Here is a 15,765-nt window from a genome sequence, read left to right on the forward strand (position 1 = left end):
CTAAATGGCTCACTGAGTTTTGCTTTGTGGAAAAGCTTTGTCTTAGAGGTAGGGAGGGGTCAGGCCAGGTGTGAAAAGCCTACTTACCTGGCAGGACCGCATACCACATAAATATTCATTGAAGAAAGGCCAGAAGCCCTCCCATTGTCAACTGGTGCTGAAGAATAGTAGTGACAACTCTAGGTTTTTGTAATTTATTTTTTATTTTCACATTACATTACAGGCATTTGGCAGGCACTCTTATCCAGAGCGATGTACAGTTGATTAGACTAAGCAGGAGACTGTCCTCTCCTGGAGCAATGCAGGGTTAAGGGCCCAAAGGCTGTGCAGATCTTATTGTGGCTACACCGAGGATCAAACCACCCAACCTTGCAGGTCGCAGTCATGAACCTTAACCACTACGCTACAGGCCGCCCCACATTTCTAATTGGATTTGCTACAATATGGTCATCTTTTGATACCAAATTTCAGTGATCCAAAAATCTGTTACAATAGATTAGTATGTGTTTTTATAGTAGTCCTGTACATGTTCAAAACTACTATTTACAATATGTGTGATTCTAGACCAATTTACAACCAACATATGATTCTGACCTACTTACTGCTTACTGTCATATTATTGTAGCTGAGTTTGTGCTGAAAACAAAGATATGAAACACTTTTGAATCACTGTATATAAAGTTGATAAAAAGGACACAAATGTCCAAGCACGGCAGTTTTCCTCATTTTGCCCTCAGACCCCAGAGGGTTAAATGGGCAGCGATCCCTTTTGCCTTTACGCATGCGCAGTAGAGGCTCGTTTCCTGTTTCCGTCGTAGGCCCCTGTTACCCTCTCCAGTACGCTCAATAGAAGAAGCTCGAAGTGTTTCAGAACTGTTCACGGCTGGGTGATACGCAAGAAAACGGGACATTGAATCAGAGACAGTTTAGCAAGTATCTAATTGAAATGAAATCAATAACTGGAGCCGCGTTTCTCAGCTGAACAGTTTTTCGCTAAACTTCTCATTCGTTATCCGATGCAATGTCATAGTACAGCTTGGTTAATTAGCTAGCGTAGACGTATGCTTAGACCTATTTTACCAGTAGCAAGCTAGCTAAAATGAAATGAAATAAACGAGCTATTACATTATATAAATCATATACCGAGATTTGACAGATTCCCACGTATATTTAGCGAGGTTTAGATATAGCCTAGCCTACATCGTTTCTATAAAATCACCAGAGTTCGTGTGTGTTTATTTGTTTTTATCATGGAACATACGGAAACCGACCGCGACTCAATAGTGACTTCCAATTCACGTGGTAATTATTATTACTTACTTCCTGTTTCACGCCACTGACAATTAATTTTAATGGAATGACAGTTGAAAGTTATTACTGTTTTTGTTTTCCTGTTTTTGCATTGCTTGTACAGGTCGCGTCTCTTTCTGGAGAAATATAAGCGGTTTTTGGTAAGTTGTATCCCATCAGGTGCTTAGATAATGCTAAGATGCGTTTACATAAACGCGTGCCCTGCATGTATTAACTTGAGGTACATGTGCTGTCCCCTCACGTAGTCCCAATTCAGCCAATTCCTCCTCTTTCTCCAGGTTGCTTGGACTGTCAAACAACTTTGCCTATGTAGTCATGTTGAGTGCCGCCCATGATATCCTGAAACAACAGGAGACGCGCAACACCACAACGAACGTAAGAATAGCGACGTAATTGTGTCTGTCCCGATGTACTGTCAGCTGACCAGCTGTTTTAACGCGACTCATTTTTGATTTATTTTATTTGTATTAACTAATTTTCCATTGCCCACGTTTGTTCTGTAGACCCTATCTGCATCACTCATTACTCCTGAGGGAAGGAATAACAGCAACAGCAGTCGCTATGACTGTAACCCAGTTTCTACTGCGGTAAGTACAACTCCTCTCTTTATAATAAATTGATGGTAAATGGAATGGGCTGTCTTGTGTTACCTCGCACTGCCCGACATGCTCAGTATCAGCTTGTGTGTGGTATGCCGTGGCCAACGGCATAATTTGTTATCTTTATTTTTAGGCTGTGCTCCTTGCGGACATTCTCCCCACTCTCCTCATAAAATTGGCTGCACCTTTCTTCATCCACAAGTGTCCTTATGGGTAAAAGTTCTTATGGAAATCTACAGTCAATTTCTGTTACTATCGCACAGAGGAAGGGGTCAGGGTTCAGAAAGTAAAAGTCCTGGCGTGTGTTTCTTCCACCCATGACCTCAGCCAATTAGATTTCACCAATTAGATCTACAGTACCTCCTTCTGAAGAACTGTGCAAATCAGGAAATCCAGGTAATTGGAACAGAATACTGGGGAGGACTTTCACTTTCTGAATTTGGATTGTCTACCTCTGCCAAACCTGAAGTAGTGTTTGCGGTTGTATTTGCTAACTGGGCTAACTGTAAAACTGAAGTGGTGTTTAGTTTGCGGTTGTATTTGCTGACTGGGCTCACTCTGTAAAACTGAAGTGGTGTTTAGTTTGCAGTTGTATTTGCTGACTGGGCTAACTTCGTAAAACTGAAGTGGTGTTTAGTTTGCGGTTGTATTTGCTGACTGGGCTAACTCTGTAAAACTGAAGTGGTGTTTAGTTTGTGGTTGTATTTGCTGACTGGGCTCACTCTGTAAAGCTGAAGTGGTGTTTAGTTTGCGGTTGTATTTGCTGACTGGGCTCACTCTGTAAAGCTGAAGTGGTGTTTAGTTTGCGGTTGTATTTGCTGACTGGGCTCACTCTGTAAAACTGAAGTGTTTAGTTTGCGGTTGTATTTGCTGACTGGGCTCAATCTGTAAAGCTGAAGTGGTGTTTAGTTTGCGGTTGTATTTGCTAACTGGGCTAACTGTAAAACTGAAGTGGTGTTTAGTTTGCGGTTGTATTTGCTAACTGGGCTAATTCTGTAAAACTGAAGTGGTGTTTAGTTTGCGGTTGTATTTGCTGAATGAGCTCACTCTGTAAAACTGAAGTGGTGTTTAGTTTGCGGTTGTATTTGCTGACTGGGCTCACTCTGTAAAACTGAAGTGGTGTTTAGGTTGCGGTTGTATTTGCTGACTGGGCTCACTCTGTAAAACTGAAGTGGTGTTTAGTTTGTGGTTGTATTTGCTGACTGGGCTCACTCTGTAAAACTGAAGTGGTGTTTAGTTTGCGGTTGTATTTGCTGACTGGGCTCACTCTGTAAAACTGAAGTGGTGTTTAGTTTGCGGTTGTATTTGCTGACTGGGCTAATTCTGTAAAACTGAAGTGGTGTTTAGTTTGCGGTTGTATTGCTGACTGGGCTCACTCTGTAAAACTGAAGTGGTGTTTAGTTTGCGGTTGTATTTGCTGACTGGGCTCACTCTGTAAAACTGAAGTGGTGTTTAGTTTGCGGTTGTATTTGCTGACTGGGCTAACTCTGTAAAGCTGAAGTGGTGTTTAGTTTGCGGTTGTATTTGCTAACGGCTAACTCTCTCAGGATCCGCGTTTTGCTGTGTGTCGCTGCGGCAACTTCCAGTTTCCTGTTGGTGTCCTTCTCTTCCTCCGTGGGGATGAGCATTCTGGGTACTTATTCATATTGTTGGCACTGGTAGTTGTTAACATAAATATGAAATACATTTTTGTGGCTAAAATTGCAGTTGAAAATGGTAACAAACAATGTCTCCCTGCAGGAGTCATCTTTGCCAGTTTTGGGGCTGGATTTGGGGAGCTGTCATTCCTCTCTCTCACAGTGTTTTTTGACAGGTGAACCATCCCTCTACACACGTGCACACGCACACGCACGCACGCACACACACACACACAGACACACACGCACGCACACAGACACACACACACACACACACTCACAGACACACACGCACGCACACAGACACACACGCACGCACACAGACACACGCACGCACACAGACACACACGCACGCTCACAGACACGCACGCACACACGCCACCCACACACACAGACACACACCACCCACACACACACACACACACACATAGGCACATATACTCACATGCATGCCTGCACCCAGATGCACGCGCACACACTAACACTGACATATGCACACGCGGACACACGCACATACTCACACGCACACACACACTCATACACAGGCGCACACACACACTCATACACAGGCGCACACTTGCACACACAAATGCACACACACAGGCACACGCGCACACGCATACACACTTAGTGGCAATCTACAATTTTTTCATTTACATTTACATTTTTGTCATTTTGTCAGACACTTTTAATTCAAAATTCTTCCACAAGCGAAAGCATCACATCCATAACTAGTAAAATACACATGAAGTGCTGTTCTAAACAAAAAAAAACAGTCATTGTGATTTTATTTTTAATTTTTTTTGGGTTAGACAAGAGGGATATCGGAAGGGGGCGGGGAATCAGAAGGGAGGACTAAGGTACAGTTTGAAAAGGTGTGTGTTTAGTCTGCATCGAAATGGGGGGGAGGGATTCTGCTGTCCTGACAGTGGTAGGCAAGTCATTCCACCACTGTACCAGAACGAAAACAGTCCTGAACGTGCAGCTCGACCGCTAGGTGCTCGTAGTGAGGGAACCATAAGGCGACCAGAGCTGGCAGACCGGAGTGGTCTAGCTGGGGAGTAGGGAGTGATTAAGGATTCATATGAGCAGATACCATATTTGAGACATTCCCACTGGCATTTCTCCAGCAATGGTTGAGACCATTTGCACTGTTTCATTTGATTTCTATATATTACTATTTTAAGTTGGTAGTGGGCGCTCCACTCCCACTCTGTATGCAAATGCACACGGAAGCCCATGGAAGCACACGGAAGCCCATGGAAGGAAAGACTGTTGCGCTGCTGTTGCGCGTGTGAGGGTTTGCATGGCTGTGACACAAGGGTGTTCGAGTGGCATAAACACATGCAGAGGAGGAATTTGAGCACAGTTGCAGAGGAGGAATTTGAGCACAGTTGTCTTTTTTGCAGTAACTAGACAACACTGGATGAAAGTACAAGTAGTACGTTCATCGGAAAAATGAAACCACACTGACACACAGAAGAAGGAAAGGTGTGAGAAGGCTGGGTGTCCTGAGGAACTATAGCAACTGAAGTGTACAATACCGCCAGTCACAATGGGTGGCCACTAAAATCCACCAAAACGTAGTTTGCCACTTTAAATGGTGACTTATCGTGGGTGCACTTGCAGTGCTACAGTGCCCTGCTGGATCCATGCCTCAGTGCTGTAGAGAGTGTTCAGCCCTGCACTGACCCCACTCCCTTTCCTCCCTCAGGGCGGTGGTGGGGGCCTGGGGGTCTGGCACTGGTGGAGCAGGAGTGGCGGGGGCGTTGCTGTACTCTGTTCTCACACTCAAGCTGTCGCCCCGGGCCACGCTACTGGTTATGCTGGTAGTCCCTGTCATAATGGCGGTCAGGTGAGTTGGCTCATTTGACAGTTTGGAGTGTGGTTGGAATGTTAGTGTTGGAGTGTGGTTGGAATGACAGTGTTGGAGTGTGGTTGGAATGTCAGTGTTGGAGTGTGGTTGGAATGTCAGTGTTGGAGTGTGGTTGGAATGTCAGTGTTGGAGTGTGGTTGGAATGACAGTGTTGGAGTGTGGTTGGAATGTCAGTGTTGGAGTGTGGTTGGAATGTCAGTGTTGAAGTGTGGTTGGAATGACAGTGTTGGAGTGTGGTTGGAATGTCAGTGTTGAAGTGTGGTTGGAATGACAGTGTTGGAGTGTGGTTGGAATGTCAGTGTTGGAGTGTGGTTGGAATGACAGCATTGTGTGTAAAGGCAGAACCTCCCTCCCTTGGTCTCACAGCTATTTTAGCCTTCTGGAGTTCCCGTCCTCTTTTCCACAATGGCAGAGCAGAAGAGGGGAGCGGCTGCTGCATGACGCCAGCCCTCAGGAGAGACGGCCCCTGATGACAGAGGACCCTGACAAAGCCGAGCATGAGGAAGATGAGGAGAAGGAGGAGAGTGGTGAGTGTGTGAGGAGGAGAGTGGTGAGTGTGTGTGGAGGAGAACGGGGTGTTGTATGAAGGAGAGAGCAGATGTGAAAGACATGGAGTTGATCGGGTGTACTGAAGGGAAAAGATTTGGATGAGAATTCCAATGTATGTCAACACTACCCCAGATGCATTTCTTCAGTTCAGAAAATGAATTGAAATATCCTCATAGGACATCAAGCTCATTCATTCCTCCATTCATGAATTGGATTTCAGATAAAATTGCATCCAGCCCTGCATTCACTGAATATTTCACTGTAATTCATATTAAATTTTTCTTCAGCTCCTGGCCCAGGACCTCCCGCAGATGCAGGGGATCTGACTTGCAGGGACAGGCTTGTTGTTCTCAGAGTGAGGCTCCACACCGCTCTACGCACACACCTGTGATATTCTGTGCGACACACATCCCCGTTCCCACATTACGGACACATCTGACCCTTATTCACTGTGTAGCTCATTCACATAGCAGGTCATAAATGTGTGCTTCTTATAATGTACTTTTTCTGTTTCTGTACGGCATGTACTGCGTGAATCGTGCTGTATCCGTACGTTAGCTCTGGTGTTTGTTTATCCCTTACGTGTGTGTGTGTGTGTGTGTTTCTGTGTGATTCTCTCTCTCAGGGTCTGCTGAAGTTCATTATCCCTCTGAGTGTTGTGTACTTCGCCGAGTATTTCATCAACCAGGGCCTGGTGAGTCCCTCCCCTCTCAGATAGCCGCCTTCCTGGCCTGACCCCAGTGGCCTTCAAGGGCCTTTTAAGGCCGGTTTATAGTCCAAAACAGAACGCACAGTAACGTAAACTCACCCTGTTTCCAACAGGACACAGGGAGGCGGCCGCTTCCACCATATGATTATGATTTCTTATTGACTATCCCAGACACTAAAACACTTTGATGTGGATTGGACCAGTAACTAGAGATAAAAAGACACTGCATAACTGCACAACGTCCGTGTGTTCTGAAGACCGTGTTAGCTCACCATGGTCTGAACACCGCCATATAAGCCTGACTGGTTCGTAGTCTCTCGTTAGAAACAGCTTCCCCTCCACAATGTCACAGGGCACTATTACTGTCACTGTATGCTCAAGTGCATCGCGTATGTGACTCGTACCAAGTTTTTATGAAAACGGAAGGAAATATACTTTCCACACACACACACACACTCTCACACTCTCACACACTCACACACACACACACACACACACACATATACACACAAACATACACACGCACACACGCACACACACATACATACACACACAAATGGAATGAAGTGGGATGACATTGCACAGTCGTGAATATGTAAAACATTTTTTAAAGATAAAGAGGAAATTTAATTATAAATGCACAGGCGTTTGGAAATCCCTAAAGGGGTTATATGTTGCCCACCTGAGACAAATGTAGCACACTGAAACCGCAAGAAAGCTGTGCTGTACTGTGTACAAAAAGTATGAATCGGGAAGAAAAAATAATGACTAAAGAAACAAAACAAAATACTATTATATTTTAGTTATTCATAGATCTGCTCATTCATACAAGTCTGTACTCATTATTTCCTTCTTTCCTCTTTCAGTTGGAGCTGCTGTTTTTCCCAGGATTTTACCTGTCCCATGCAGAGCAGTATCGCTGGTCAGGATCATTCACTCATTACAGTCACATTACATTACCATTACACTAAGGTCACACTATATTACAGTCACATTACATTACCATTACATTAAGGTCACATTTATTACAGTCACATTACATTACCATTACACTAAGGTCACATTATATTACAGTCACATTACATTACCATTACATTAAGGTCACATTTATTACAGTCACATTACATTACCATTACACTAAGGTCACATTATATTACAGTCACATTACATTACCATTACACTAAGGTCACACTATATTACAGTCACATTACATTACCATTACACTAAGGTCACATAACATTAAAGTGACATTACACTACAGTCACATTACAGACATATTACATTAGTTACACTACAGTCACATTACAGGTATATTACATTAGTTACATTACAGTCACATTAGTTACTGTGTATTCATAATCTCTCACACAAATGCACTGTGTTTTTGACATATTGTCATGCGTCTGTTATGGGGACAAAATGATTTCCCATTTTCCACCCCAATTTGGAATGGACAATCACGCTCTCACATATTTTCAGTCATGTTTTTGTCAGTTATGTTGACCACCCATCAGAAAGAGACATCCAACAGCTTGCTCATGTTAATGTCACCGGCTCATTGATGGGTCTTTATGGGTGTGGTTAGTTGTCTGAGCACTTAACTGTAAAAATTCAGTGTTGAACTTTCATAATCAAAGCTCATTTGAAACATGTTCATCATTCTGGCCAAATTGCTCAAAGCAATTGTTGGAAAAGGCATGTTTGAGCACTAGAGCATCATGGGAGCGATGTGCCTCACTTAATTACGCTCACATTTATGCTCATACTTTATTCCTGTGCTGCCAGGTACCAGACTCTGTACCAGATTGGAGTTTTCATATCACGATCGTCTCTTTTCTGTATGAAGATTAGGAGGGTGTGGATCCTCTCTGTACTGCAGGTGAGCTGGGGATGAGCCGGGGGATGTACAGAAGAAAATTGAGAAAGTGAAACTTACTGTCTACCTGTGGCTTTTGTTATTAAAGATTAGGTAACACTTTCCTAACTTCTCGCCATAAGGCCGACCAAACTCTGTCATACATAAGCCATGGCAGCTCCCACAAGATGCTATAACAGATGATGTCAAATGATACAAAACAGTCACGCTGTTATCGGTAAATGTTATGACGGATGTTACGGTCATACATCTTACTGATAAAAGTATGACAGTTTTATATAATTTGACATAACCTGACATCATCTGACAGCTTGTTATGTCATATGTATGACAGTGTTATGTCAGTGTTACCAGAGAGTTAGTCAGACTGCTCAGTACTATTAACTGGGTGTGTGGGTTGTTTTACGAGCGCTCTCTCCCCTGCAGTGTGTGAACGCTGCATTGCTGTGCGTGGCTGTGTACGCTCAGTTCCTCCCCAGCGCAGCTGTCGTTTTTGCCATAGTTGCTTATGAGGGTTTGCTTGGCGGCGCAGCCTATGTCAACACCTTCTATTTCATCAGCAAGGAAGTGAGTCCATCTTCACCGTTTCGCTTGTCTGTGTGTGAGTGTGAGTGTGAGTGTGTGTTATTGAGAGAGTGAGTGTGAGTGTGTGTTATTGAGAGAGAGAGAGAGAGAGTGTGTGTGTGTGTGTGTGTGTGTGTGTGTGTGTGTGTGTGTGTGTGTGAGAGTGTTTGTGAGTGAGAGTGCGTGCATGTGTGTGTGTTATTGAGAGAGAGAGTGTGTGCATGTGTGTGTATGTGTGTATGTGTGTGTGTGTGAGAGTGTTTGTGAGTGAGAGTGCGTGCATGTGTGTGTGTTATTGAGAGAGAGAGAGTGTGTATGTGTGTATGTGAGTATGTGTGTGTGTGTGAGTGTTTGTGAGTGAGAGTGCGTGCGTGTATGTGCTATTGAGAGAGAGAGAGAGAGAGAGAGAGAGAGAGTGTGTGTGTGTGTGTGTGTGTGTGAGAGAGAGTGTTTGTGAGTGAGAGTGCGTGCATGTGTGTGTGTTATTGACAGAGTGTGTGTGTGTGTGTGTGTGTGTGTGTGTGTGAGTGAGTGAGTGTGTGTGTATGTGTGTTTGTGTGTGTTTGTGAAAGACCCCCTTACCTCACCCTTTCTGACCACCCTGTTGTGTATTCTAACTGCCCCTTCAGACCGGAAGCAGAGAGCGGGAGTTTGCCATGTCAACCGCCAGTGTAGGAGACAGCTTTGGCATCACTCTCTCCGGCCTGACCGCCATCCCCCTGCACAACTACTTCTGCTCTCTGTGAGGGAGACCGAGACAGGGAGATGCATGAAACCTAACCCTAACCCACCCGCCCTTTACAATGACTTCTGCTCTCTGTGAGGGAGGCCAACAGGGGATTGGCGTTCCTTCCACAGGCTCTGCCTACTGTGCTCCAGTTAGAATACAGTGCCTTTCAACACAGTGCACGTTCATTGGACGTTATGTCTTGCTTTTTCTCTGAAAGTTACAGGGGTTGAACAAAATAATCAAAATAACACAAACATCAACACCATGAAAAATGTCTTAATACCAACTAGATGACAATTGTAAAGTCAGCTACACAGATTAATCACATTGTTTTGAATGCCTGTTATCAGTTTGTACCTGCTCCCAAAGAGGTCTGACAATTAGCAGTTTCATGGGCATTCTGACCACCACATGTGTGGCTGATTTCTGAAATGCTTCCAATCACCAAGTAATTTTTAATATGGTGTCTTTTATTTTGTCCAACCCTTGTACATTCCTTTGTGGGATTGCTGTTACCTTCCTGTCGATAACTATAATTTAATTCTGTTGATGACAATCAGCTGTGAATGAATTTGCACTAACAATTGCTGGACTGTATTTGCTTTTGTATCTAATGATTTGATATCGTTTACATTGGTTTACATCGGTTGTAGGGTTTATTGATGTAATGGTTGATCTTGTCTTTTATGTAGTTGTTTGCATTGAATTGTATTCCCTGCGAGTGTACAAGTTTTACTTGATTTTTAACATAAAGACCAAAGAAGGAATAGACGCACAGTAGGTCCAACAGGTTAGAATAGACCTGTAAACAAACTGACTTAAGTATAACTGACTCAGAGATTGAAAGGATTTAAGAAGTATTGTATTTTTATTTCCACTAAATACTAGTACTAGTATCACTGGTTATTATTATTGTATTTAGGACATGTTTTGGAGGAGAACCATGAACGTCCTTTCTCTCCCAATTGGGGAGAGGGACCACAAAACCTGGCTACATTTGCAAATAGCGAATTATACATTTCAAATTCGGGTGGGATTTGGACATGCACAGCGCCACTTTACAGCGTATAAAGTTAAAGTACATTTTTAAACATTTTCTAAAGAAGTGTAAAGTCCTTTTTAAAAAAAAATTATTTTTATTATTATGATGATTTGTTTTGCTTTTATTCTGATGGGAGAAAGCAGAGGTGCTGTGACTCGGGTGTTTCTGACGCAATGAAAAGCTGTCACTAATTTTATTTTTATCTTTTTACTTTGCCTTGTTTTAAGATGATTGTGATAAATTTCTGACCGATTAAATTGTAATATTCTGACATGAATGAAAGATGTGCTTTGATGTGTAATGTTCACAGTCATGGACAGAGAGGGCATTAGTGACTGGCACCTCTAGCACTGCTGCTGGTAGCTGTCAATCAAGTCTGCACTACTTACACCGTGTTTCTCTTGGAGCTAAACGTTCCCCCTCATTGGGACTTCGATCCCTGATCTTTGCACATTGTGATGTTTATATATTGCTGGACTTTATATATTGGTGGCTTTAGAGTAAATTGGGTTCGGGTTTACAGTGAATTACTTGTGCAGGTTGAATTTTCTACGCTTTACTGAGCTTGTCGGGTGTATTGGAACCTATTAAATATTCTTGAAAAGTGTAAAATTCCGGTCCTCTTGATTGGCTCAATTGCACCAGGCAAGATCGATTGGAGCACTGAAAGCTATTTAAATCCAAAACAATGACGTATTTGACCCAGGTCTGATTAGACTACTGAAGGCTAAGTTGATGGCATATTCCAGAGACCGATTGGTTTGGAAGGCAAGCTAGACTGAGTCCATCTATAAATGGCCAATATAATTGCCAATGACGTCAGGAAAAGCTGTCCAGGTCACTTGTAATGGTGTACTGGATTCCTGGAAGCCCTGTAGGACTTTACATTGGCTGAGAGAGGCAAAGATGACGATGAACACTGGATCCAGCAGGACAGAGACAGCACAGCAGGGTGGATTTAAGGTAGCTGTCTCCCTTTCCTCCAAAATGGAAAAAAGGGCAGAGAGAGAGGGAATGGGATTGTATCATCATTTCGTGAAAGATTTTTCAGGTTTTTCTATAATGCTATGGAGTGAACTGTGAATTGGTGCTCCTTGTTTTTATTTGTTTTATTCCCTATAGCTGACAAAAAATAACTAAATAAAAATATTCTTATCACAAAATTGCCTCCTCTTGCTTGTGAGTTGTATTCCCCCCTCTGGTTGCACAGCTCTTGCCTTTCTCCTACATCAGCCCACGAGGGGGCAGTGTTGGAATGCCAGTTTTCCTATTGTACTATGAATTTAGTGCCTGAGATTTATAACCGCTAAAATATGCAGGTGCATCGATATAAAAAGTAGAAAAGAGGAGAAAGGAGTGCTACAGGGTCCACAGGAAAATAATGCCGGTGAAAAAAGTCAGTGCTCTTTTGTGGGGATGAGAAGTGGAGAGGCTGAAAGCTGAAAGCTAGGCTACTGTCACTGTGGACGAGTCGTGTCTGCCTGGCACGCTCAAGGCCTGGGTACGCCAGCCCCTCCTGGTCTACGAGGATCTAATCACACTGATCCTGAGTGCTGAGTTAATCACACTGATCCTGAGTGCTGAGTTAATCACACTGATCCTGAGTGCTGCGTTAATCACACTGATCCTGAGTGCTGCGTTAATCACACTGATCCTGAGTGCTGATCACTGCGTTAATCACACTGATCCTGATAACTGCGTTAATCACACTGATCCTGATCGCTGCGTTAATCACACTGATCCTGACTGCTGCGTTAATCACACTGATCCTGATCGCTGCGTTAATCACACTGATCCTGAATGCTGCGTTAATCACACTGATCCTGACCGCTGAGTTAATCACACTGATCCTGATCGCTGCGTTAATCACACTGATCCTGATCGCTGCGTTAATCACACTGATCCTGATCGCTGCGTTAATCACACTGATCCTGAGTGCTGATCACTGCGTTAATCACACTGATCCTGATCGCTGCGTTAATCACACTGATCCTGATCGCTGCGTTAATCACACTGATCCTGATCGCTGCGTTAATCACACTGGACCTGAGTGCTGAGTTAATCACACTGATCCTGATCGCTGTGTTAATCACACTGATCCTGATCGCTGTGTTAATCACACTGATCCTGAGTGCTGAGTTAATCACACTGATCCTGATCGCTGCGTTAATCACACTGATCCTGATCGCTGTGTTAATCACACTGATCCTGAGTGCTGAGTTAATCACACTGATCCTGATCGCTGCGTTAATCACACTGATCCTGATCGCTGCGTTAATCACACTGATCCTGAGTGCTGATCACTGCGTTAATCACACTGGACCTGATCGCTGCGTTAATCACACTGGACCTGAGTGCTGAGTTAATCACACTGGACCTGAGTGCTGAGTTAATCACACTGATCCTGATCGCTGCGTTAATCACACTGGACCTGAGTGCTGAGTTAATCACACTGGACCTGAGTGCTGAGTTAATCACACTGATCCTGATCGCTGCGTTAATCACACTGGACCTGAGTGCTGAGTTAATCACACTGATCCTGATCGCTGTGTTAATCACACTGATCCTGATCGCTGCGTTAATCACACTGATCCTGAGTGCTGAGTTAATCACACTGATCCTGATCGCTGTGTTAATCACACTGATCCTGAGTGCTGCGTTAATCACACTGATCCTGATCGCTGTGTTAATCACACTGATCCTGAGTGCTGAGTTAATCACACTGATCCTGATCGCTGTGTTAATCACACTGATCCTGAGTGCTGAGTTAATCACACTGATCCTGATCGCTGTGTTAATCACACTGATCCTGAGTGCTGAGTTAATCACACTGGACCTGAGTCCGGTAGGAACACAAACAGATTTTACTGAAGTCCACCTGCCAGGGAGTGCAAGTCATCCTGCTGCAGCAGAGCGGAGTGGTCGAGCTGGTGTGAAGGGCTTAATTATGTCCTATAGGTAAGAAGGGGCCATCTTGGCGAGAGTTCCCGAATCAGTGTGAGCCCAGGACATTGAATCTGACCCTGGTGACAACTGGCCACCAGTGGACTGCAGGGAGTGACATGCGAGAACTGGGACATGGGAGATTGAAACATATTCATCATGCTAGCACATGGACATTTCAAGACATGCTTTCACAGAAATTCACTCGCATTCCAACAAATATTTTTTTCCATAATTTGCAAAAATCAAAATAACACAAATAGAACATAGGACACTTGCAACAGAAGCGGAATGAAATAAGATTGAAATAATGTTTTGCCACACAGCGTAATAATATAAAAAAACAAACAAACAAAAAACAAAACTTGGTAGCAATTTCTGTTTTAATGTACTCTTCCTCAGCAAGCTGGCTACAGTATCTTGTTTCATACTTGATTCAAATGAAACTCTTTGAATCTGCCAATGCTATCAATGGCCCTGTAAATTTGATAAATAAACAACTTATCAGAAACTGAAATAAGATTAGTTCAAAGAAACTGTTTTTTTTCAGCTGGGTAAATTGTGAGATGATGACCCACAGGAGAGCTGACAGTACTGGTAGGTGTTGTGAGTGCATTTGTCACCGCACAATAGCGCCCCCCTCTGATCTGGCTCATCTGGCAGAGGGCATATGATTCTGGGTGCTTTCCCAAGCTGATGAAGGCAGGTGTAAACATATTTATTAAAAATAATAATATATACAATAATGGAACATGTGACTGATAGGTGTTTCTTGTTGCCCAGATGTGTCTTGCTAGATTGATTGGTTGAACTATAAATAGTTTGGAATGTCTACTCTTGGTTTTAGCCTTGGGGTTTGCCTGTGAATACTGCATTTCTGTTAGAAAAGATAAACAAACATGAAGACTGGAGGGATGTCTTTGGGAGAAAAGCAAGCTATTTTGAAGCTTAGAAAAGAGGGGAAATCGAGCCATTGCACATGCATTACAGATAGCTTGTACAACAACTTGGAATTTCCTGAAAAAGAAATAAACTGCTGGCGTACTGAACAATAGACATCAAACAGTTCTGGTTTTATGGACTGATGATACCAAGATTAACCTCTACCAAAGCAATGGAAAGGCAAAAGTGTGGAACTGCTCTTGATCCAAAAAATACAAGCTCATCCGTGAAGCACGGTGGAGGAAGTGTCATGGCTTGGGCTTGCATGGCTGCTTCTGGAGTGGGCTCACTAATCTTTTTGATGATGCAACCCATGATGGTAGCAGCAGGATGAATTCAGAAGTCTACAAAAACATTCTGTCTGAAATGCGTCAAAACTAATTGGGAAGAACTTCATGCAGCAAGACAATTACCCAAAACACACTGCCAACACAACAAAGGACTTTGTTAGGGAGAAAAAGTGGAAGGTTTTAGACTGGCCAAGTCAATCACCAGACCTTAACCTGATTGAGCATGCATTTCACCTCCTGAAGAGGAGATTGAATGGAAAACCCCCCTGAAACAAACAATAAAATCCTCCAGTAAAATCCTGGAAAAGCATCACAAAAGAAGAACGTAACAGTTTGGCGATGTCAATAGGTTGCAGGCTTGATGCAGTTATTGCAAGCAAGGGATATGCTACCAAATGTTAACTGTTATTTACTTTAATTTACTTAAATACTCTCTGTATCAATATTTTTGCTCACATCTAGGTGTAAATACCAGGAAATAAAAGCTGAAATTCTGAACTCTTGTCTCGTGTTCATCTTTTCATCTCAACCCCAAATGTATTCAGTCTATTTCAAAAACAAAAGAATTGGCCTTGCTGTTCCAATACCTTGGACTGTATATATATATATATATATATATATACAGTCAGGTCCATAAATATTGTGACATCGACACAATTCTCATCTTTTTGGCGCTATACACCACCACAATGGATTT

General features: G+C 43.1%; 1 protein-coding gene across 1 annotated transcript; it reads left to right on the forward strand.

Moving 5' to 3' along the window:
* Nucleotides 1-819: 819 nt before the first annotated feature.
* cln3 (CLN3 lysosomal/endosomal transmembrane protein, battenin) lies at nucleotides 820-12,056 on the forward strand. Its single transcript, XM_061225303.1, has 15 exons — nucleotides 820-1,302; nucleotides 1,415-1,451; nucleotides 1,590-1,686; nucleotides 1,815-1,898; nucleotides 2,044-2,123; nucleotides 3,458-3,543; nucleotides 3,651-3,723; nucleotides 5,262-5,402; nucleotides 5,790-5,950; nucleotides 6,260-6,327; nucleotides 6,598-6,666; nucleotides 7,548-7,603; nucleotides 8,467-8,560; nucleotides 8,984-9,124; nucleotides 9,751-12,056. The coding sequence occupies exons 1-15, from the start codon at nucleotides 1,251-1,253 to the stop codon at nucleotides 9,865-9,867; spliced, it is 1,356 nt and encodes a 451-aa protein (XP_061081287.1). The 5' UTR covers nucleotides 820-1,250; the 3' UTR covers nucleotides 9,868-12,056.
* Nucleotides 12,057-15,765: the final 3,709 nt, after the last annotated feature.

The sequence above is a fragment of the Conger conger genome, chromosome 16, assembly GCF_963514075.1.
Source record: "Conger conger chromosome 16, fConCon1.1, whole genome shotgun sequence".
Taxonomy (NCBI): Eukaryota; Metazoa; Chordata; class Actinopteri; order Anguilliformes; family Congridae; genus Conger; species Conger conger.

Bases quoted from the DNA above. Each gene is read 5' to 3' on its own strand.
- cln3 (XM_061225303.1), top strand. From the start codon at position 1,251: ATGGAACATACGGAAACCGACCGCGACTCAATAGTGACTTCCAATTCA. The intron at 6,328-6,597 runs GTGAGGCTCCAC...TCTCTCTCTCAG, and splicing joins ACAGGCTTGTTGTTCTCAGA to GGTCTGCTGAAGTTCATTAT. The intron at 9,125-9,750 runs GTGAGTCCATCT...CTGCCCCTTCAG, and splicing joins TCTATTTCATCAGCAAGGAA to ACCGGAAGCAGAGAGCGGGA.